Below are 24,400 nucleotides of genomic sequence, written 5' to 3' on the forward strand. Positions count from 1 at the left end.
CTGATTCCAAAGCTCATGGTCAGAGCCATCCCTGTGAATGTTTTCCCCAGCACATGTAATTCAGTTCGAACATTAATGGAGCTAAGAGAAGCCTCTATCTGGGTTACAAACCTGGTTTCTCCTGTCCGACCATGAAGGTCTGGCCTCATTTGAAAGAAGCCAGCTGACTCCTGCTTGCTGTCTGTGGTCCAAAACTAGAGTGCAGTTGAGCCTGGTGCAAAGCAGAAACCAAAGAACGTTTGTTTGAATCAAAGATATTGGCGCCCTGGTGTATGCGTGCAGACACAGAGTGGGAGATGCTTTGGCTCCCACTGGGCAAATGATGCCTTCCTGCCACTGACAGTTCTGGTGGCAGGAGTCCCTCTGTTTCAGAGGGCTGCTCCCCCTTTTCAGCTTGCCTTTGGGAGAAATCACTTTCTCACACCTCGCAGCAAAGGAGGTGGCACTTCCTTGGGGAGAAAGCAGATGATCTACCTCGCTCTCCTGCTGGGAAAGCCATTAGCTGACGGGAGCTATGATCAAAACCTGTAAAGGAAAAGGGAACATATTCCAAACCACCTGAGAGAGGAGCCCCTGTGCCCCCCACCGTACCCCCACCCCAACTGCTCCAAGCCTGATGTGATTTACCCTGACGTGTTCAGGGATTCTTGATTCTGCAGGAGAGCATCCTGGAAGTCCCAAGTGTAGCTCTGAGGCTGGAGAGTGGGAACACGTGGGTTCGCTCAGCTGGTTGCTTTGCTTTTGTTTCTATCTGGAAGTTTCCATAAGTACCAAAAAAAAAAAAAAAAAAGCAATAACTCAGCAATTTGGAAGCAGAGGCTGCGGAGGGGAGTAAGGCAGGCCCTGAAGTCAGAAACATGCAAGATAGAGCTGTATAGTCTCAAGTTCCTTCCCCTCCTAAAGCCTCAGTTTCCTCTTCTGTAAAACAGGCACGATTACAGTCCCTATCTCCCAGCATTGCTGTGAGGATCGCATGAGATTTTTCCTGTAAAACCCTGAGCGCAGTACGACAGTAAATCTCCCCATGTCTGAGACAGGGTTTCTCAACCTCGCTATTGTTGGCATCTGGGGCCTAATACTTCTTCGTTGTGGGGTGGGATGGAGGCTGTCCTGTACATTGCATGATATTTAGCAGCATCCCTGGCCTCTACTCCCTAGATGCCAGTAGCACTCTCATAGTTGTGACCACCAAAAATGTCTCCAGACATTGGCTGATGTACCTTGGGGGCAGAGGTGGGGAGTGTAATTGCCCCCAGTTGAGAACCATTGGTCTAAGCCTTTATCATTGCTGTCAATTAACAGTAACCCCCTTATCATGTGAGCCAGAGGCATCTGATTGGTGAGGGGAGGAACACAGGACAAGTTAGAATTTGGAAGCTGTAGCTCACGCTGCTGTAGATGATACAGGCAGTTGTAAGGTTTATTGCCTCGGCAACAGGATTTACGTGGGTGAACGAGTGTTTTTCTGTACCCAGATTTGTATTTGAATTTTGAAAAATCTTCAAGGAGCTTGGGGTTGACAGAACACCTTGAATATACAGAATTCCTTCACCCTCTTCGAAAAGGTGACATTTTAAAATTTCAAGCCATCGAATGCCCTTCACAGAAACATGAGAAAATAGAGAACAGGAAATAGAAAAAGGAAACTCACTCATAACTTGAATCCTGCCATTCAGAGATAATTTCTATTACTCTCTCTCTCTTTGTGTGTGTGTGTGTGTGTGTGTGTGTGTGTGTGTGTGTGTGTGTGTGTAGAAATGAGACATAACTGCTTTTGGACCTGCCTTTTTCCCTTAACAGCACATCTGGGCCAGCCTTACATATCATTAAGCAACCAATCGTCTTCCACAAAATTCTTTTCTATTTCCTGCTTAACAACCTGTGGCTCCCCATGGACTTAGGAATAGTCAGGCTTCACAAGGGGATAAGGTTGAGGCCATATTCCATGGTTTGTGACAAACCAGTCCCTTACAGATGTTACCTGGGCATGTGGGGGCCAGGGACCACAGACCTCATGCAGGAGGAAGGCAGAGGTTGGATTCTGGGAAGTCCTATTTGCCTCTAGGATGAGGTACGGACATTTTTGGCTGCTGTTCATTCTTTCCAGTGCCTGACCTCAGCCCTTCTTTCTGTTCATATCCCTCATTTATTGTGTTCCGTTCAGTTACTGCACTGGACTGTATTTACCTATCCGCTCTTGTTTCCAACCAGGGTTGTTTCCAGAGCAAACAGCAATAAATGTCCCTACACATATATGGTCAATCCTCATTATCTGTGGACTCCATATTTGCAAATTCAGCTGCTTATTAAAATTTATTTGCAGCCCCAAAAGCCACACTTGGAGTGCTTTTCTAGTCATTTGTGGGCACGCGTGTGCACAGAGTGGAGAAAATGTTAATCATCCAGCACACACACTGCCGGCTGAGGTCGAACTAGGCAACGTTCTGCCTTCTCGTTTCAGCTCTTGTAATGTAAGCAAGTGTCCTTTCACAGTATACTTGGTATTTGTGTGCATTTCTAGCCTTTGTGTGCATTTAGGGTATGATCTGCTATTTAAAATGGGCCCCAAGTGTAGGGCTCCAGTGCAGTCTGGGATTCCTATGTGGTGAGGAGGCTGCGATGTGCCCTAGGGAGAAAATGCTTGTGTTAGATAAGCTTTGTTCAGACATGAGTTATAGGGTAAGTTCAATGTTAATGAATCAACTATATAAATACACATTAATGAACAATGTATATATTAAATAAGGTGCCTTCAAACAGAAATACACATAAAACAAGGTTAAATATTGATTGGTTGATGAAAATGCTGTGACCAGCGGCCTGCAGGAACCTAGCCTGTATTTCCTCTAGGGGCAAGGACTCAGTATTCACTAATGAAGTGTTTGTGGTGACTTTATTATAGAGTACAACAATAGTAAATAATGACAATTAACTGTATCTTTGCATGCAACCATGATTATGGCCTTAAGATAAATTTCTGAGAATGGAATTACTGAGCTTAAGTAGAATAGCCCTACTGAGGTCTTTTGAGTTTGTATCAGTTAGCTCTTATTGTGCAACAACAAACCTCAGTTTCCCCTGTAAAATGGAGATTTAAAAAAAAACCATATTAGTTTTCATCCGTTTAGGATGAATATTCCTTGAGCTAGTGCCTGGCCAGTTGGTAACACTGGGCCTAGTGAGCAGTAAGTAAGTGCTTAATAAGTACCAGTTCCATTATAGTATTCACTTGTATTAACGATCTGTGGCAGGTGCTCTCACAAACATAATCTCAGGTTAGCATCATTTTTTTCTCCCAGTGAAGAGATAAGGAAACTGAGGCCCCAAGAGGTGATGTGATTCACCCAAGATCACAGGGCGAGGAAGACTGGTAGCAGGGCCAGTCATTACCCCAGGGCTTCTACCATCAGCTCAGTCCATCATAGCAATCGTGCATGGACTCAGCCCCTAGCATGGGCTGGGCCCTGAGCCAAGTGTGCAAACCATTTTCTCATGGATGCTCCCACATAATGAGGTGGTGTCAGAGGAGGCTGAGTAGGGAGTGGGGATGTTCCCCACTGGGTGGTCATGAGGCTGTCACCCCATTGGTGTCAATGGAGACCACAGGAGGAGTCTGGATTTCCACCCCCATCTGGTGAAATGATGTGCTTGTCTCTCTCCTCTAGGGTGACATCAGAGAAGCCATAATAAAGAGGCAGGACTTTTGGCACCATCTGATATAGTCCTAATTGTATGTAGAGAAAATCTTTAAGATGATTATATTACAAACAAAGGGGACATAAAAGGAAATAAGTTTGCTGTACTTTGCTTGAACTGGTAGAATGACACCAGCAGACTGTGAACATATCTATATCTACATAGACTATATCTAATATAAGTATTATATAATATATATTTATTATATATATTATATATTATATTATATATTATATATAATATTATTAATTATATAATATAAATATAAGCTTATCCTATCTATCACATAATACTCAGAGCAACCACTAAAAATGCTATAACAGAGATACACTCAAAAATACTAGGGATAAACCAAAATGGAATTCTAAAAAAAAAAAAAGTTCAAGTAACCCACAAGAAAGCAGAAAGAAGAAAATAAGACAAATGAAAAGTAGAATAAGCACAAAGCACAAAACAAAATGTCAGATTAAGCTTTAATGTACCAATAATTGCCTTAAATGTAAATGGTCTAAATACACTAATTAAAAGACGGAGATTGGATTAAAAAAACATGAACCAACAACATGCACTCTATAAGAGACTCACTTCAAATATATCAATATAGGCAGGTTGAAAGTAAAAGGATGGAAAAAACATATACTATGGAAACATTAATCAAAAGAATTCAGGAGTGGCCATGTTAATATTAGATAAAGTACATTTCAGAGCAAAGAAAACTACCAGGCAGAGAGGGACACTCTGTAATGATAAAAGGGCAATCCACCAAGAAGACCTAACAATCCTAAATGTGATCTACCAAACAACAGAACTGCAGAATATGTGAAGCAAAAACTGATAGAAGAAAGGAGAAAGGAGAAACAGACAAATCCATCCTTATAGTTTAAGATTTCAACACTCCTCTCTCAACAATCAAAAAAACAACTTGACAAAAAGAAAAAATCAGCAAGGACACTATCCACTTACAGGATCTGATGGGCATTTGTAGAATACTCTGTTGAACCACAACAGAACACATACCAACATAGACTATATTCTGGACCATAAAAAAGCAACTTAGGAGATTCCAAGTGAAGTGTGTGCATTTTTGATAACTATGTACATCTGGTGACTGTGCAGTTTGAAATACTATTTTTTTTTCAAGTTTTATAAAAATGCAAAAACAAAAACAAAACTTTGGGGCACTTGCCTGGCTCAATTGGTAAAAGCATGTGACTCTCGATGTCAGGGTCATGAATTCAAGTCCCACGTTGGGTGTGACATCTACTTAATTAAGATGAAAATTATAAAAAAAAGAAACTTCATCAAATTTAAAAGAATTAAATAAACCATACTGTGTGTTCTCTGATCATGATGAAATCAAATTAGAAATCAATACCAGAAAGATAACAGGATAATCTCCAAACACCTCAAAACTAAATAACAAATTTATAAATAATTCATGAGTCACAGAGGAAGTCTTCAGGGAAATTTAAAAATACATTGAACTGAATGAAAACGACAATACAAATATCAAAATGTGTGACACACAGCTAAAGCACTACTGAGAAGGAATTCTATAGTACTAAATGCATATATTACAAATGAAGTACTAAATACATAAAGTCTCATATCAATAATCTAAGTTCCTACTTCAAAAACCTAGAACAAAAAGAGCAAAATAAACCCAAAGCAAGCAGAAGGAAGGAAATAATAAAGAGCACAAATCAGTGAGATGGAAAATAGAAAAACAGTAGAGAAAATCAATGAAATGAGTAGTTCTTTGGAAGGATCAGCAAAATTGACAAATCTCTAAGACTAACCAAGAAGACAAGAAAAAAAGAAGACGCCCATCAGGAATGAAGCAGGAACTATTACTACAGACCCTGCAAACATCAAAAGATAATAAGAACAGTCTACAAACAACTCTATGCACATAAATTCGACAGCTTAAGTACAATGGGCCAATATGGAATAGATAATTTGATAGCAATATAACTATTAAGGACGTTGAATTTGTAATTTAACAGCTACCCCCCCCCCCCAAAAAAAGCCTAGAGCCATATGGGTTCACTGGAAAAACCTACCAAACATTTAAAGAATTAACAGCAATCTACAAAATCTCTTCCAGAAAATAGAAGAGAAGAAAACATGTCCCACCTCATTTTATTAAGGCAGTGTTACTCTGCCTTATCAAAACCAGGCCAAAAGTACAAAAAAGGGAAACTATAGACCAATATCTCTCATTAGTTTAAAAACAAACATGCCTAAAAACACATTAGCAAATAGAATTCAGCTACATGTAAAAAGAATTATACACCATGACCAAGTGGAATTTATGCCAGGAATACAAGGCCAGGTCAATATTCAAAAATCAGTGTAACCCACCAGAGTAATAGGCTAGAACAGGAAAAAAAACTTAAAAAAATAATTTGCCCATGGACTTCTTAGATTTAATATCAAAAGTGTGATCCAAAAAAGGAAAACTGGCAAATTGAATATCAAAATTAAAAATAGTTTCTTCATGAAAGACTACATTAAGGGGATGAAAAAAATACTACATACTGGGAGAAAATTTTGGAAACCACATATTCAAAAGAGGACTAGTATGTAGAACATATAAAGAACTCTAAAACTCAACAGTCAAAATACAGAAGGTTCAATAAAAAAATGGGCAAAAGACATGAAGAGACAAACAGATAGTAAATAAGCATATGAAAAGATTTCAGGGGTGCCTGGGTGGCTCAGTAAGTTAAGCATCCAACTCTTGATTTTGGCTCACTTCATGATCTCAGGGTCGTGAGATTAAACCCCACATCTGGCTCCATGTTCGGCAGGGAGTATGCTTCTCTCCCTCTTCTCCTGGTCCCCCTTCCCTGCACTTGCTCTTTCTCTCTCAAAATAAATAAATAAAATCTTTTTTTTTTTTAAGAAAAGATTGCAACATCGTTAGCCATCGGAGAAATGCAAATTAAAACCACAATGAGATACCACTACATACCTATCAGAATGGCTAAAATAAGTAATAATGACAACCCCAAATGCTGGTGAAGATGAGAGAAACTGGATCACATATGGATTTCTGTTTGATAGGGGTATAAAAGGGTACAGACACTCTGGAGAATAGTTTGGCAGTTTCTTACAATACTAAACATACAATTACCATATGACCCAGCCATTGTACTATGCAGCAGCTTTTTTTCACAGAGAAATACAAATTTATGTTTACACAAAAGCCTGAACATGAGTGTTTATCATGTTTATGGCAGCTTTTTTGGTAATAATCTGCTCCAAACTGGAAACAACCCAGGTGTCTTTCAAGGGACGAATGGTTGGACTGTGATATAGCCATACCGTGGACCATGACTCAGCAGTAATAAAGAACAAACTACTCATACATGCAACAACCTAGGTACATCTCCAGAAATTTATACTGAGTGAAAAAAAAACCAATCCCCAAAGGCTGCATACTATATCATTTCATTTGTCATTCTTGAAATGACAGAGAAATGGAGAACAGACGAGTGGTTGCCAGGAGTTAAGGAGGAGGCGGGCCGGAAGGAAGTGGGTGTGGCTATGAAAGGGGGCCGTGATTTTGTGGTTTTGGTAATGTTCTGTATCTCCACTGTATCAAATGTCAACATCTGGGTTCTATTGTACTATCATTTTATAAGACGTTACCACTGGGGGAAACTGGGTAAAGGGTACACAGGATCTCTTTGTATTATTTCTTACACTTACATGTGAATCTGCAATTATCTCAAAATAAAAAATTTAATTTAAAAAAGGCAATCCAGGGATGCCTGGGTGGCTCAGTCCGCTGAGCGTCTGCCTTCAGCTCTGGTCGTGATCCCAGGGTCCTGGGATTGAGCCCCACGCCCGGCTCCTTGCTCAGCGGGGAGCCTGCTTCTCCCTCTCCCTTCGCTGCTCCCCCTGCTTGTGCGCTCTCTCTCTCTCTGTCATATAAATAAAATCTTTTTAAAAAATTTAAAAAATAAAATAAAAAAGGCAATCCATCTGTAGCCACTCATTTCCAGCTCCTAGTTTGCAGAAAGAGGTACTCAAAGCAGTGAGAATCGAGATTTATTGAGGTAGCGTGAATTTTAATATTCTTTGAGCTTTGTCCTCTTCTGTCACTCAATTAGGGGTCTTGCCTGCTGAGATTACTCTAGGAGTTTCCAGTCTCTCATGTATTTAATATTATTATTTGTTAATGCTTCCACGGGGCTAATTCACTCAGCTTCCAGGTTGCCCGGGCAACCCAAGACTCATGTCCCCATTTGATACAAAGAGAAACCAGAAACATGATGTGCTGAGGAGCTCCAAATGCAGGCCTCATAATCCTTTCTTCGGCATACGTGAGCTGGTGCACCTGTAGCGTGTAGCGTTTGGAATCCCTCTTATTTTTCCTGATCATTCAATTCCTCTTCATCTAGCACACGTCTTAGGTCACTTCAGAAACCACTGGCAAAAGTTTCTAAAATCCAGCATCTCACCTGGACGGAGTCCTTTCATTGAAGAGCCAGCTTGGGCAGAACTAGGGTAACTTCATTACCTTCAGGCTCACAAAGGCATTGCTGTGGATTCAAGAACAGGGAGACGCGGGGTTTTCTCCCAGCAAAGGGTTACACAATCTTCCTGCTATTTCTGGGAGTAGCAGCTCTAAGCTGACCACATTCAGGGCAGGTGTGGGGTGGGGTGGTGAGGTGGCCTTGTTTCTTGTGCAAGAATCACGACTTCCAACCCAGGAACTGAAACAGGCACCTGGAAGGCAAAGGCCTCGGGAACTTTCTTTCTCAGTGTATTCCGTGGTTGCTCTCTGGTGGTGTCATCTAGGGGAAATGGGTGTCATGGAAAATTTTGCTTCTAATTTCATCATTGAAAAAACTGGGGTAAGTGAATCAACAAGTTTTTCTTTTTCTTCTTTCTTTTTTTTTTTTAAGATTTTATTTATTCATTTGACAGCGAGAGACACAGCAAGAGAGGGAACACAAGCAGGGGGAGTGGGAGAGGGAGAAGCAGGCCTCCCGCGGAGCAGGGAGCCTGAGGCGGGGCTCGATCCCAGGACCCTGGGACCATGACCTGAGCCGAAGGCAGACGCTTAACAACTGAGCCACCCAGGCACCCCGTGAATCAACAAGTTTTAAACATCTGCTGTGTGACAGACACTGTGCTGGATGCTTTGCCGTGCCTTAATTCATTGAATCTTAGACCCTTGAATCTTTAAAACCCCACTCTGAAGTAAGCAATTGGATGAACCCCACTGTATAAAGAGAGTAAGCCCAGAGAAGAGAATATGACTTGCCCAAGGTCACACGGTGGGTAAGTAGAAGAGCTCGAAGGCCACCAGGATCCAAAGTCCCTGTTTTTTCTATTCTTTCTTGCTGCCATAGAGGCAGTTTAATGGAATGACTAACTGGCAGAGGGTGCAGATTCTGCCATTAGAGGGATGTGGGTTCTACCTTTAGCTCTGCCTGGCTCAAGTTGTGTGACCTTGAGCAATTAAATTAACTTCTTATTTTCTTCACCTTTATAGATGGGGATTAAGAATCATTTTTGTACGGGCACCTGGCTCGGTCAGTTAAGCATCTGCCTTTGGCTCAGGTCATGATTTCGGGGTTCTGGGATCCAAGCCCCGAGTCATCTGTCCAGCTGCTCAGTGGGGAGTCTGCTTCTCCCTCTGCCCCTCCCCCCTGCTCCTGCTCTCTCTCAAATAAATAAATACAATCTTAAGAAAAAAGAATTGTTTTTGTAGCCACAGGATTGTTGGAGGAATTTCAGGAGATTCTGTGTTCAAAGCACTCAGATAGTGCCTGACATATATAAGCGATGTTAAATGTTAACAATAATCTGTTTCCAAAGAGTAAGCCAGTTTGGTTCCCGGTTCCTTCGCAAAGCACTTGCATCAACCGTCATTTCCCCCAAACCACTCAGAACTCCGCTGCTAACAATGCCCTTGCTTCACTAAAAATAGGAATCATGATAACAGCCAGTGGTTTTTGTGCGTGGCCAAATGCCTGCCACTGCATCAGGTGCTTCACCAACTTCATCTCTCATTTAAACGACGTTAGTAGCCAAGTGTTGCTGTGGAAAGGGAGCTCCTGTTAGTGGCTGCTTGAAGGCAAAACGAAACTCACCCCTCCACTTTGTTGAGGCCCAGCAGTAGCAGCATCAGGTACCATTTGTTGAGGGCTCATCACAAGTTAGTCACCCTGCCAAGTGCATTACTAAGCTCAGGGAATCCTTCCAGGAGTGGCTGCTACAGTCCCTATTTTACTGATAAAGAAACTGAGGCCTAGAGAGGATAGGTAAGTTACTGTTATAGCTCTTTTGGTTCAGGTGGGCCATAATTTACATAACACAGATTTCTGAGGCTAAGGCTTAAAATCAAAAATCACCCCCCCACCCCACCCCGTGAACAGCAAAGATGCCTTGCTTTGGGAAGTAACCAGCCCTAGGCGGGCCTGCTTTGTTCATTCAGTTCCTCAGGTCCAGTTTCCCCAAATCTTGGTATTTCAGAACTTGGTATTTTCGAAAGGGGCTCTGGCAAGTAACAGGAGAACTTCACGCTAAAGATCAGGAACGTCGGGCCCGAAGAGGTGAAGGGAACTGACCCAGGACACACAGTCTGACAGTGGCAAAGCTGGGACTCCGCTGCTCTTTGGCCTGCGCGGCCCAGCTATGGAGCAAACGGGTGAGGGACTTTGGCCAGCACAAGGAAGGGAAGAACCCTGTTCCTCACCTGCGAAATGGGGTCAAGACGGGACCTCCGTGTGGAGTGGCGTGTTCCACCCAGGGGCAGCCACCCAGTGCTGGGAATGCGACAATGGAAAGTGGAGGGAGGGCTGGAGCGCTAGCAGTCCCGGGAGGTGGTGGTGGGAGGGTGTGATGGAGAGCAGGGGCGGAACTTCGGACGGCAAAGGCGGGAGTTCGAGAATTCGGTCGGGGCTTGGAGATTTAAGGATTTAGATAGGCAGTGGGCGGGGCTTGTGACGCCGAGAATCGGGTTGGGGTCCGCGGGTGGGGCTTCTAGCAGCGGGGCGGGGTTTCGTGGCGCCGTTGGGCCAGTTCGGAAGCAATGGGCGGGGAGGCGGGCTTAGGGAGCCAGGAGGCCGGCTAAGGGTTTGGATGGGGCAGTGGGCGGGCTCAGAGGAGCTGATGTTCCGGTTTTGAGGGGCTCTGGAAGAATCGTTGAGCAGCCGGGCGATGTGGCCCTGCAGAGCAAAGCGGGTCAGTGGGCGGAGCTCTAAGAACGCCGCTCCCGGTTCTGAGGAGCAGCGGGCGTGGCTCAGGAGCGCCCATGGGCGTGGCTCTCCGGCTAGTTGACTAGTGGGCGGTGCGTGTGCTTGGGTACCGCCTTCCTCCGCAGCGAACCGGCATCCCTCGGCGAGACCAGAGGGGGCGCTAACGAGAGTGGGGCATGGAACCAGGGGTGGGAAGCGGGCTTCCCCTTCCGGAAGTGGGCGTGGCGGGCCGCAGCCCGCGGACCCTTTGGTTGGGCGCGGTGCGGCGCGGGGGCGGGGCCTGCGTGCGGCGGCAGAGGCTGTGGCGGCTGCCCGCGCCCCTCCTCCGCGCGGCGCTCAGTGCCAGGCGGGAGGCGGCAGCGGTTAGAGGCTTCGCCCGGCTTTGCAGCGGGGACTTCGGCGGCGGCGGCGGCGCCTCAGGCACCTCGGCCCTGGTGAGCAGCGCGCGCCTGGCGGGACCGCTCGTGAGCGAGCCGGCGGGCCGACCGGTCCTCTCAGCATGTGCCGGCGCGCCGGCTGACAGGAGCCTGCGGGATGTGGAGCAGGGCTCGGTGGAGGGGAGTGGGCTGTGGTGGGCGCGCGCGGGGCGGACCCTTGGTCCGGGGCCCCCCTCCCCCGGCTGGTGTGCAGCGGGTTGGAGCAGGGGCTGCTCGCGGGAGGTTCGGGACGGAACCGCTTGGCCTGGGGAGGGTGAACCGGGGTCCCTGTGGGGAGGAGGCTGCCCAGGGGAGGCTTTCGGGGGTTCAGACGCCTCTCGGCGGGGTGAGGAACCGCGGGTCGGGTGGGGCGGAGCTGCCGGGGGAAGGGTTTTAGGGGTTGGAGACCCGCCTGGCTGGGTGGGGTCTGGAGTGGGGAGGGGCTATTCGGGGCTAGGGCGCCGAGCCCCGGGGCGCTGGGCCTGGGGGCGGGGTTTGAGCCGCCCCAGGGAGCCCGTGGGTCGGGGGTGGGGGGTGGGCAGGGGCCGGGCTCACGTGGGGCCAGGGCGGGCTGGGGCCCTGCGTGGGAGGGGCGAGGGCGGCGGTCCAGCCTGAGGGTGGCTGGCTGTGGGTGCGGGGCCCCTCCGGGCCCTGAAGATCTAGCTCGGGGGTCGGGAAGGGCGGGGCGCGGCTAGAACTGGAGTAATGTGGGCGGGGGCGGCTTGGGAAGAGGGATGAGCCGGGCGGTGGGAGCGGCGGGCTGGGAGGGCCGGGACTGGAAAGGGGGTTGGGAGAGGAAGAACGGAGCCGGAACGCTGCAGGGTCCGGGGCCTGGAGCATCGGAGTGAACCCGGTGATTCAGAGATGTCCTCCCCTAATAGCGGAGCAGCTGGCGAGGGACGCAGTCAAAAGGAGCGAGGTGCAGGTGGGGCTCCGCTGCGCCTAAATGACTGGGGGTGAGGTCGGATGTAGAGGGTGAAATGCAGCAACCCAGCTCTCCCGCCTGTCCACACAGGCGCGCACACACCAGCCCTCGGTCTCTCAAATGATTTGAATGTGTTGGGGGAAGTGGCAGGCTGCAAGGGAGAGCCGAGAAGAAAGGGGCTTCCTCTTGGAGGGAGGCGCTGGCCCTGCCGTCCTTTTTTGGGAGTGTTCAAAGGGTTTTGATCGCTGGAAAAGGAAACATAGGCTTTACTGCATCGTGGTTTAGAATCACATCCTATATTTGGCCTTAATGTTGGCTGCCCTTGTTTTGTGGTGTCTGAAGTACTTGCTCTACATGTTGCAAACGTGGGATTCAGTGTCAGAAGCAAATTGCAAGTTGTTCATCTCCCCCAGGATAGGAAGATACAAAGGCCCTTCTTTCCTGTAAGACATTTAAATAGAAATGAATGTAGTGCGTGTTTTTAAATTGGTACTGGGTGGCCAATGCCTTTACTTTTGGTAATAGTTATCACAAAATATTAGGCCCTTTTACCACAGCCGTCCTGCCTGGGATTACATTCTAAAACAGTACTTGTAGGGCTCTTAGTCACTCTATATAATAATGCATTTCATTGTCCTTATCTGGCAGAACTCTCTCCTGACACCAGGGCCTGGTAGAATAGACAAAAACATGATTAAGTATAAGCAGTTGCTTTGTACCGTCTGTTCATTTGTGAAGGCAAATAGATATCTGTTTATATAACTTCACTTTCTGCATTCCCGGTGAAACTGAAGAAATGGGAAAAATCTGTTTTGGATTTGATTTTGTATATAAAACTAACTTGAAGGTAATTTTTATTTTATTTTTTTTTATTTTTTTGAGTGGAGGTACATTTCAGAGACACAGTGTTAGGATGTGAAGTCTAGTAGTAACCTTTGGGTCTGAGAGGTTGCATAACTACTGGGGGGGGGAATTGAAAAAAACAAACAAACGGGGGATTCTGTTAAATGTTAGGCGTCCATGACATGCCGTGTTTTGTGGTAGGGATAGTCATGTGTACTGAGGATTGAACAAAGATCAGTATAAAGGTAGGGTACACACCTTTTTGACAAATGCAGAATGTGCCTTATCCATATTTGTTTTTGATTATTCGTGGAAGGTACATTGAAGCCTGATGAATTTTAATGGACACATAGCAGTGAGCTATCACACTGCACACAGCGTTGAATTTTTCATGTTCATTTGTTACTTTGCCTGCAGATTGCTAATCAGCATTTATGTCTATTTATGTAGTTCAGGATTAGATTCATGGTGGCACATAGTACTTTTTAAACACTGTTGGGTTTTTTGATTTACATTTTATGTTTAATGCACCTGTCACTTTTGGGATCCACTCCAGCCATGAGGATGAGAATCACTCCAATGTCTGTGAAATGGAATGTTCAAAAGGGTGAATTATCAGTTCTCAGTTATGTAACTGGGAATGGCAAATTATTTCTTAATTCTTTGATTTGTCACAAACTGGTGTTTTAGAAACAGATTTTTTTTTTTTAAGATTGTATTTACTTATTTGTCAGAGGGAGAGAGAGCCCAAGAAGGGGAGCAGCAGGCCGAGGGAGAAGCGGGTTCCCCACCAAGCAGGAAGCTGGACTTGGGGCTTGATCCCCGGAGCCCAGGATCATGACCTGAGCTGAAGGCAGATGCTCAACTGACTGAGCCACCCAGATGCCCCTAGAAACAGATACTATTAACTGGACTGTTTCACCTTTGACTTTTTCAGAGGTGGAACAGTAATAAATTTGGGTGCCTCTTGCATATGCAGGGTACAAATCCATGTTTGTTTTCCATTTGGTGACTTCCCTGTGTTACCCTGTTTCTGAGTTATAAAAACTCTTTTTTGACACTTCTCTGTGTTTTTCAACTTAACATGTCTTTCCTGTATTAAAACATGGAAATCTTCATGAATATTTCAGTATGACCTAGTACCTAGAATCAAGTAATAGAATCTCTTTGGGTTTTCTTTGCCCTAGTTTGGATTCTTTAGAATGAGTGAACAAGGTCCTATACTCCTGTTTGAGAGCTTATTTGTATTTCAGTAATGCATAATGGAATCTTTTTTTTTGTTGTTTTATAACTGCTTTTTAAGATATAATTCACATACCATACAATTCACCCATGTAAAGTGTACAATTCAGTGGTTTTTATTATATTCACAGAATTGTGCAGTCATCACCACAGTTTTAGAGCATGTTCATCAGTCCAAAAAGAAACCCTATACCCATTAGCGGTCCTCCAACCCCCCTACTCTCCTCCCTCCCCTGCCCTAGGCAGCCACTAACCTATTTTCTGTCTCTGTGGATTTGCCTATTTGGGACTTTTTATATAAATGGGATCATTCAATATGTGGTCTTTTGTGTCTCTTATTAAGTATAAGGGTTTTCAAGGTTTATTTATGTTGTAGAGTGTATCAGTACTATATTCTTTTTTAATGGTCGAATAATACTCCATTGTATGGATATACCGGGTTTTGTTTATCCATTCATCAGTTGATGGACATTTGGGTGTTTTCCCCTTTTGGCTGTTATACATAATGCTGCTATGAACATTCCTGTAAAAGTTTCTATGTGGACTTGTTTTCATTTCTCTTGGGACTTGCTGGGTCATATTGGTTACTCTGTGTTTAACTGTTGGAGGAACTGTCAGACTGTTTTCCAAAGCAGCTGCATCATTTTACAATTCCACTGGCATTGTATAAAGGTTTCAATTTCTCCACATCCTTGTCAACAGTGTTATTCTCTTACTTTTTGACTCCAGCCATCCTAGGTGGGTGTGAATCATCTCATTGTGGTTTTGATTTGCATTTCCCTGATGGCAAATGATGTCCAGCATCTTCTGAAGTAATTAGCAGACAGTTGTATATTTTCTCTGGAGAAATCTCTATATTCAGATGCTTTTCTTATTTTTAAATTGGATTATCCGTTTATTGTTACGAGTTATTTATACATTCTAGATTATATAGTATCTTATTAGGTGTATGATTTGCAAAATTTTTCTCCCAATTCTGTGAGTTGCCTTTTCACTTTCTTGATGGTGTCCTTTTAAGCACAAAAGTTTTTAATTTTGGTGAAGTCCAATTTATGAGTAATGGAGTCAGTTGATAATGGAGTTAGAAGTTACTTAGACCTTGGACACCTGGGTGGCTCGGTTGGCTAAGCATCTGTCTTTGGCTCAGGTCATGGTCTCAGGGTCCTAGGATTGAGCCTCTCATCAGGCTCCCTGCTCAGCAGGGAACCTGCTTCTCCCCACCCCTACCCCTTCCTCTGCTTGTGCTCTCTTGCTCTCTCTCTGTCTCAAATAAATAAATATCTTAAAAAAACAAAAACAAATGTTACTTAGACCTTAAATCACATCCTCATCAATATTTTGGTTCTATAAATTAAAAGCCAACTGTGAAAGGGTTAGGGAAAGATTTAAATTAGTTCTAGATCATAAAGGGTTCATCAGGAACATGTCATTCCCCTGTTTAAATCCTCTGGTGGCTTTTCGCCTCTTGTCTGTGGTTAAACTTAAGGCTTCTTCATGTGGTTGTGGATCAAGGTGTCTCTGATTTCAGCCTGCCTCATCTCTCACTACTCTCCTTCCTATGTTTTCATCTCTGTTGCCACTTCCTGAAACTTCCAGCCTTCAAATCTTGTGATGAATTTACTAATACCCACCCCGCCCCCCCATCTGCTGAATCCCACTTGTCCTTTGGGATCCTCCATGAAACCTCATCCCTGCAGGCAGACATTGTCCTTGTCGTCACACATCAGACATTCATCACTACTGTCTGCTACTGGGAAATGGACCTGAACTTGAGCTTACTGTCTGAAAGGCGCCTTCCATAGAAGGCAGAATGTGAGACAGAAGTTCCTATGGAAGGCAGACCAAGATTCCCTTGCTCACAGCTTGGTCTCAAGTGTCTTTTGGGTTATTTGCTGAATGAAGGATTATTGAAGTTAATTGGAAAGATCTTGAGGTCAGTGGGTTTCTCTGATGATTATTTACCTCTTTGTTGCCTGTGTTAAAGTAACATGAAATACAGGGGCGATTCCCCATCTGTCTTTCTGGTACCCAAGTCCAGCTCTTGCCAAAAAAATTGCTCAGATGTAAAACCGAGCGTTTGAAACATTTTCCCAAGGGCAGAACCTTCTCATCCAGGTTCTTTCCCCCTAATGAACAGTGATGACTGGTGCACAGCCTTCTAAGTAGGACAGATGGCCAGGGAACAGTTTTAGTTTGGTATGATTTAGCCACACCAAAGGCATCAGGCCAGTCCTGATGGTACTGAGTCGGTCAGTCCTGGAACCACCCCTGTGTACACCTGATGACGGGTGTAAACTGGGTTTTCAGGGCACACACCTTCTTGCCTTTCATTCTTTGGTTCATGTTCTCTTGCTTCTCTCAGAGCGTCTGACTCTAGTAGTCTTTAGTTATGTTTTGTGCTCCTATATTCACTCTTAATAGTTTCATTAAAATACTCCAGTTAGCATTTTCTTTTTTTTTTAAGATTTATTTATTTAGAGAGAGGGAGAGAGAGAGAGTGCCAGAGTGGGAGGGAGAGAGAGAAACTCAAGCAGACTCCATGCTGAGCATGGATCCTGATGTGGGGCTCGATCTCACGACCCCGAGATCATGACCGAGCTGAAATCAAGAATTGGACGCTCAACTGACTGAGCCACCCAGGCTCCCCCAGTTAGTATCTTGAGAATTAGGAGAGACCAGTTGGCCATTTGGGAACATTTCTTTTTTTGTGTGTTCATTGAAGTGGTTGGATTATGGTAAGGTAGTAAAGAAAAGAAAAATAAATTTCAAATTTCTTCATCCCTTTAGGCTCAATGAGCCATCCCTACTTTTTTGCAGGTTCTTGCTCTAAGAGAGTCTTATATTTAGAGAAACTGAGGCAATAAAAGGTGCAGGCGTTTAGAGCTAGACTGAGCTGGGTTTCACTCTTGGCTCCACTTCTTAATAGCTGTGACTGCCAGTTATCCCACCTCCCTGAGCCTGCCTTCTCTTCTGTAGTGTAGGGGTGCTAATGGTGTCTTGCTGGGCTATCGAGTAGACCATGAATAAATTTGTGTTCCCTCTGTCATCACTCTTAATGTCTGTTAATGAATGGAACTGGGGAGAATCAAAGAGAGTAAGTTTAATACATTTTATTTCTGAAATTAGGTTATTAATGTATGGATTCCCACTCCCACCTCAGCATTTTAGACTTCAAATCAAAGTTGAATTACTGAAGAGGGGGAAAATGTCTAATTTTAGGTTAGGAGGATAACATTAAAGATGAGGCAGGGTTTTGTTTTGTTTTTGCCTTCTATCTGAATTAGAAATGTCTATTTAGACAAGCTTCTCTTATTCAGACCTCCATTGTATTCAATCTGTCTGTATATTTTAAGGAAAAATGTTTAGTTCCTGGAAGAGATCGATACCTTTTTAGGGTTTGGAAAGAGATTGCACTGCGGTGCTTGAGACCCTCATCTGGTTATAATGTGAATGGCAGTGTTGTGATAAACTAATGTTCTGTGTGGGAAAGAGCCTCAGTAGCTACATGGGATGTTAAATTGGGCCTGTCATTTAAATTTCACATTAATAACAAAAATGGTTCCTCCTCTTTGCCACAGTAAAGAGAAATTAAGTCAAATTAATGCAAAGGTCAGAGTGAGAGAAAGTGGAATACAGATGGATATAAGGGGGGCTTATATTTTGTATGACTGAAGGCAATAATTTCACAATACATATCCTCCCCCTCTGGTCATGAAATTGCCTACATTAATTATGAAAATGGATCATATATAGCACCAGTATCTTACTACCTTTTTAAGAATATATCATTTTAGGGTGTTTGGGAGATTATTTCTCAATTCCAGAGTTCCTCATTCTTTTTTTTTTTTTAAGATTTTATTTATTTATTTGTCAGAGAGCGAGAGAGCAGAAGCAGGGGAAGCAGCAGGGAGAGGGAGAGGGAGAAGCAGGTTTCCGCTGAGCAGAGAGCCCGATTCACGTGGCTCCATCCCAGGACCCCAGGATCATGACCTGAGCCAAAGGCCAATGCTTAACTGACTGAGCCACCCAGGCGCCCCCAGAGGTCTTCATTCTTGACTATCCATGAGGATCAGCTGTAGACCTTTATAAATAACATCTGCCTGGGCTTGTGCTCCCTGGTGATTCTGAATCACAGCCGGAGCGGAAAGTACCTTGTTGGTTTATTCCTCTTAACAGTTGAAGGGACTATTGTCATAGGAATATGAGAGACTTGCCCAAGATCAGGAACTTAACTGTTCCATCCCTCTTCCCCCAACTGCCTTCCACCTCCTTCCATGTGTCTTGTGAAATTCATTTTTAGAGTTGGTTATGTTGATTTATAGTGTCTTGTGAATTTTTTTTTTTTTTAAACAGTGTGAACCTGATGTACTTTCTCTTTTTAGTCCTTGACCGAATGCACCAGCTCCCTCTTAACCTTCCACCATGGTCTTTTGCCAGATTACTCACAGTTTGCCTCTTCGGTTTATCACTGCTATCAGTAGTTTGTACCAATGTTTGTGTCTTTTCTCAACATCTTTAGATTGTGCATGTATTTATTTACACTATGAAGATTGGTCCAGAATTTCAGGTTTTTTTAGATGCATTTTTGGGGAACTTAAAAATACACTGAATCTCTTGGATAAGCCTTTGGTAGATTTGATTTCTTAGTTTTAACGTAAAAAATCCCTTTCTATTTCCTCAATCTTATACTCTGACCGTTAGTAAACAGTGGTTGTAGGTGTTTATCTCAAAAGTTTCAAAGACCAATTAACAATGCAAAGGTGCCTTTGCATTTTGTCTTGCCAGAATAATCGGCACTATTAGACCATATGCATATGAAAATGCTAATTTTGACAGGAGCAACATGCTGGGTACTGGAACTACACAGATTGTAACAGGCATAGTGAAAACCCCTTAGGATTAGCAGAAGTTGATCACAGCTTCACAGTATGATCATTCTGGCTCCAAGGGACCAAGACAAACTGGGAATCTGGGCACAGGGCAGTTTGGTGCAAGAGCCTTCTTTGCCCCATTATGGGGTCAGATGCGTGTCCCCATATTCTGAGAACTGCTGAGGTCTTCATCCTGAATGAACAGAGATGTAGTTTTTCAGTTTTGTGAAAGGCCATAAACATGTGGGAAAGGAAGTGTTGGGAGAGTGCAGCCTTTGAAGGGGGTATTTTCCACTCTTGATATTGTAGGGCTTCTTGACAGAATTCACAAAGCACCTCCTCCTTAGGACAAATGTTTAATCACCATTGTTTGCTTACTTCATATGAAAGATACTTAAATTCCTTTCCATAACGGTCAAGCATTCTTTTCTAGTTAAAGATTCTAATTCCTTTCATTCTTAGGAACTTAAAGAATTGAGCCTGACTTAAAATATAAAAACTCAGATGCTGCGTGTGTGTGACCAAGAAACACATGTAAATTTGGGCTGTCCTCTCCCTTAAACGGAAGGATTTATTGGGAGACCCGTCACTTTACAAGCTAGGTGGTGAATTAATTTTGTGGTTAGCAGTGTCTTTAGCTTAACATTGTCATCCTAGTTTTTCTTGGCAAGCAAGAGAGGGGTCTCAGCCAACGAGTGCAGGCCGTAGCTCTTTCGGGTGGTATTTAATAGGATGCATGTTGTCTGTTTTAGAAATAGAGTCATCTTAGGCTTTCTCTCTTATCCGAGCCATTGCTGCTTCACAGTGCTACTGTAGGAAAAGATAAGTTAGAAGTTTTGGTTCTTTTAGTACTCTGAGTTTCATTTTGTTCTTAGACTGCATAGAGATACCTGGCATACAACTGGGCTGAAATTGTCAAGTGGAACAAATAATATGTGTCACCTGCAAGGGATGGTTGTGAAGCATGTGGTTTTCTAAGACTGAATGGTTGAGAGCCCAGATACAGTTTCTGTTTTGCAGGCACTGGGTACATTCAGTCCTCGCCCCAGAGTTGTGTTCCAAAGTTGAACTCAGTTATTTGGAACTCAGATGGCATTTATGGTATAGATTCAGTATTCTAGGTGGTGGGTGGTAAGTTCCCAGCCTAGACTGAAGAAATCTGTTTAATTTGCAGCACAGGTTTTTCACCTTTTAATGGTGATAGTGGAGTTCTGTGAAACAGAGGAAAGGAACCATGTTCTACCCCCACCAGCCTATCCTGGCATCTGGTGGCCTCCTGCCCCGGCAACCCTCCACAGGCTTCATCCTCCTTCATTTGAAGCTTTGACTCCCCTGGTTAAGCTGATCTCCCTCAAGATAGTAAAGCAAATGGTTCAAATTCATTTCTACTAATGTGTTCCTGGATGGCCACAGTCACTACTAGGCCACCACTGTTAATCAGTGCTAGGATGACTGTGGGCTCTAATTATATTATTTTCCTCACATTCCTTTAGCCTTTCAGAGATACAATATTAATATTTTTATTGTTGTTAATTTTTTTTTTTTTTTTAAGAGAGTGCAGAGTGGGGAGAGGGAGAGAGAATCTTAAGCATGTACCACACTGAGCATGGAGCCAGACCCGGGGCTTGATCTCATGACCCTGAGATCATGACCTGAGCTGAAATCAAGAGTCAGACGCTTAACCAACTGAACCACCCAGGCACCCCAATATTAATACTTTTAAAAAGGAATATTCCTATTAATAGATCATCTCTCTGAAATTTTGGCATTCAGTTAGCGCAACAAGGTTTCAAGGGGAAAGTTGAACTAAGACGTGGGATCAGGGAGAGCCCATATAGAGAGGCTAGCTCTTGATACCTGGAATCAGGAAGAAGCCTTGCCTGCTTTTGAAAAGTTCTTCCTGTTACCTCTAAAACAGTTAATCTGCTAAGTTTTTTTTTTTCCTGAAATATTCATGGTCTCTTTTTCTTTCTCTTTCCTTTTGGAAACTGCTCTTGAAAGGGTATTAAGTTTTAGCAATGACTTGGTTTTTCTGACCTTTGAGAAATGGATCAGGGCAGGGTAATGTCTGTAAATTGGGTCGGCTTGTACTGGCCAGAGCTAGGCACTGGTCTCTATATTTCTAGTCCCTTATAAACTCTTACCAAAAGCCCCTTCAAACAATGAGAAATAATTGACCTCTCTTTTTGTTGTTGCCTCTTTGAAGGGTTTGGATTGTCTGGTTTCCAAGAACTCATTCAAACATTTTTATGTATTAAGTATTTTATTTGCTTTTAAAATGTGTAATAGTTTAAAAAATGTTACAAGCTTCCTCTAGTCCTCAAGTGTATAACTCCTGTTTTTGTTTTTGTTTTTTTAAGTAGTATCTATGCCTAATGTGGGGCTCAAACTTATAACCCTGAGATCAAGAGTCGTGTCTCTACTGACAGAGCCATCCAGGTGCCCCTCAAGTGTATAATTCTCGATACTGAATTCCATGTGGGGACTGAGCTCCGTGGGAGTTGAGAGGACAAGGTGTTGGAGAGTCAGTATCTATGGGACATGGGGTTGAGGCCCTAAGGGTGTATAAAATAGCACTTGGCTGATTTGGAACAGGTGTAATAGAGGAGGAGTAGTTTAAGATGGATAGAGGAAATGGCCCAGATTGTGGGAAGTCATGGTAATAGAATATATATTCTATGTATGTAAAATATAAATATAGTTTAGATATGGAGTTACAAAGGTAAATGAAAATGTAATTTGTGAGTGTCACTAGTGTTAATGATTTCTCTGCTAATATGAATTATATTTTGGGTTAAATGAGTAGAAATTTAAAAATAAATATCTGTATGGAATTAATTTTCATTTTGTGAAAATAAACACTAATACCGCTATCTCTCACATTCCTTAAAGGCAGAGAATAGCCTACATTTTCTGTGCCTCCATTCCCAGCATGCTGCCTGGCACACAGTAGGTGTCCAATAAATGTTAGTTGAATAATTGAATTTCAGTTTTACGTGATACACTTGTGATAGAGATGGTCAGTCTTCCCATTTTGCTAGAAGATGAAAGTAATGAAGGGGACGTTTTCTGTGGTGTGGAAGGATTACTAATTGTAAACATTTGCTTATTAAATTATTTAACGGTAATCCAACTCCATAATTTTCATTATAAATACTGTAAGCAAAGTGTGTGTGTTTATGTACATGTTTATTGAAATATGTTTTATTTGCAAAGCACATTTTGGAGCTCTGGTTATTTAGAGCATGAATTCTGATGAAAAATGGTGACATTACATATTGGTACTTCATTGCAAATTTACTTAACTGACTTCTCGAGTACATTGAAAATATTGGTAGCTTAGGGTTTTCAGGTCTTTGTTTTGTAATTTGGTGAGCAGCTTTGATTTTAGAAGCAATTGAAGTAACATCCCAGTGGAAGCATGCTTTCATCTTGGGAGTTTTTGATGAGATATGAGAAGAACCATAATTTGTATCAAGATGAGGATTTGAAGTTAAGGTAGACATGGAAAAAATTGAGCTTCCCTTTCCTGTCTTTTTCCTCTCAAGTTTCTTATCCTTTAATGCACTGACTGCCTGTTAAGTGTCCCCAGTGGATCCTGAGGGGCCTTCAGGCCAGCCCCAGGGGAATCACAGAACAGCTATCAGCCCTTTTCAGGGGCTCCTGGGCTCCAAGGTTTTAATGTGTTTGCCTTCATTTGACTTGAGAAATTGACAAGAACTGGGTAAATTAAGATAGGGCAAATTGTGTACTATTCCAGCTGTTGAGTCATTTGGGGGTTCATTTGTGCATTTTTTTGAAAAAGATTTTTATTTATTTATGTGACACAGAGAGAGAGCGCACAGGCAAGGGGGCAGCAAAGGGAGAGGGAGAAGCAGGCTTACCGCTGAGCAGGGAGCCCAATGCAGGACTCGATCCCAGGACCCTGGGATCATGACCCAAGCCAAAGTTAAGTGTCTCTTAACTGAGGCACCCAGGTGCCCTCATTTGTGCATTATTAAAATTTGAAAAACCATAGGCTTTGGTTTATATTGTATTAGTGATGCATGATCACAAAAAATTTGTTTTGTAATTGTGATATGTGATCATAAAGAAAGAATTGTTTTGTAGTTGTGATAAGTGATCATATCATAAGAATTGTTCTGTAGGGGCGCCTGGGTGGCTCAGTTGGTAGAGCATATGACTCTCTCTCTCTCTTTTTTTTTTAATAGAGCGAGAGCTCCAGAGGGCGTGCCCACACAGGGAGGTGGGGAGGGAGAGGGGGAGAGAGAATCTTAGGCAGCAACACACCCAGCAGGAAGCCTGCTGTGGCTCAGTCTCACAACCCTCAGATCCTGACCTGAGCAGAAATGGAGTCAGATGCTTAACCGATTGAGCCATCTAGGTGTCCAGAGCCACCTAGGTGTCCAGAGCCATTGACTCTTGTTCTCATAGTCATGAGTTCAAATAGCACATTGAGCATTGAGACTACCTTTAAAAAAAAAAAAAAGTTTTGTAATTGCATTTGTGTGCGTGCGTGTGTGTGTGTGTGTGTGTGTGTGTGTATTTCTGGCAGGTTTTAGAGATTACTACTAACTATAAATGTTTTTTTTTGCTTGTCCCTTATAAATGCAGTCTTTTAAAAGAGTATTAGGGATGGGAAGCCCCCTGATCTTTATGCTCGTCTTCTACCCAAAATGCTTTAAAGAGGATTCTTCCTACTTTCTTTTGAGGATTCTTCCTACTTTCTTTTGAGGCATATAGCATTTCTCTTTTAGTTCTATTATGCAGTCCAGTTAATTTAACATAAAGAATTGACTGTGATTTTCTTTTCAAATCTTCGTACAGTTTGGAAGGAAAATAGATTTGGGGGTTGTGTTATAGTTTTGCCAGCTAAGGCTACTAAAAGCTTCTTGTAATAGAATATTCACTCCCCAAATACTTAGCCCAACTGTTTCCTCCTCAAAGAGGGCTTTATTTGTTTGTCTCACTTCCCTGGAGGTATTTTCATTTTATTGGTGAAATGGGATGTATGATAATTTTTCCTCAAGAACTGAGGTCTTTGGAAGGTAGTGGATGGTGGGAAAGTATTTATTTGCTAGTAACTGCATTTTCCTCAGTGAAATTACACCTGCCTGTTTCTTGTAGTTTGTTGTAGATATTGATATTCTGTGGGGTTTTTGTCCCCTACTCCTTTTGAAGAGAGGT

The 24,400-nt window shown here is 43.2% G+C and overlaps 1 protein-coding gene and 1 long non-coding RNA gene across 3 annotated transcripts in view; one reads left to right on the forward strand and one right to left on the reverse strand.

Moving 5' to 3' along the window:
- Positions 1-310: 310 nt before the first annotated feature.
- Positions 311-10,553, reverse strand: LOC141370619 (uncharacterized). Its single transcript, XR_012374810.1, has 3 exons — positions 10,415-10,553; positions 628-751; positions 311-525 (listed from the first exon to the last, which is right to left on the reverse strand). It is a non-coding gene; the product is annotated as an uncharacterized lncRNA (long non-coding RNA).
- A 659-nt stretch (positions 10,554-11,212) lies between these two features.
- CORO1C (coronin 1C) overlaps positions 11,213-24,400 on the forward strand; it is a 76,293-nt gene continuing 63,105 nt past the window's right edge. The window contains exon 1 of one of the 2 annotated variants that reach the window (XM_025889339.2): positions 11,213-11,350. Coding sequence is in view for 1 of the 2 variants with exons in the window: in XM_025889338.2 (XP_025745123.2) it covers positions 12,197-12,257 (61 nt within the window). In the remaining variant the exon portion in view is untranslated. Of the gene's footprint in view, positions 11,351-12,144; positions 12,258-24,400 lie in introns of those variants that run through there. The other variant, XM_025889338.2, reaches the window with a different exon arrangement.

This window comes from Callorhinus ursinus, unplaced genomic scaffold (genome assembly GCF_003265705.2).
Source record: "Callorhinus ursinus isolate GAN/ISIS: 27379988/994484 unplaced genomic scaffold, GSC_fseal_2.0 scaffold41, whole genome shotgun sequence".
Lineage (NCBI taxonomy): Eukaryota > Metazoa > Chordata > Mammalia > Carnivora > Otariidae > Callorhinus > Callorhinus ursinus.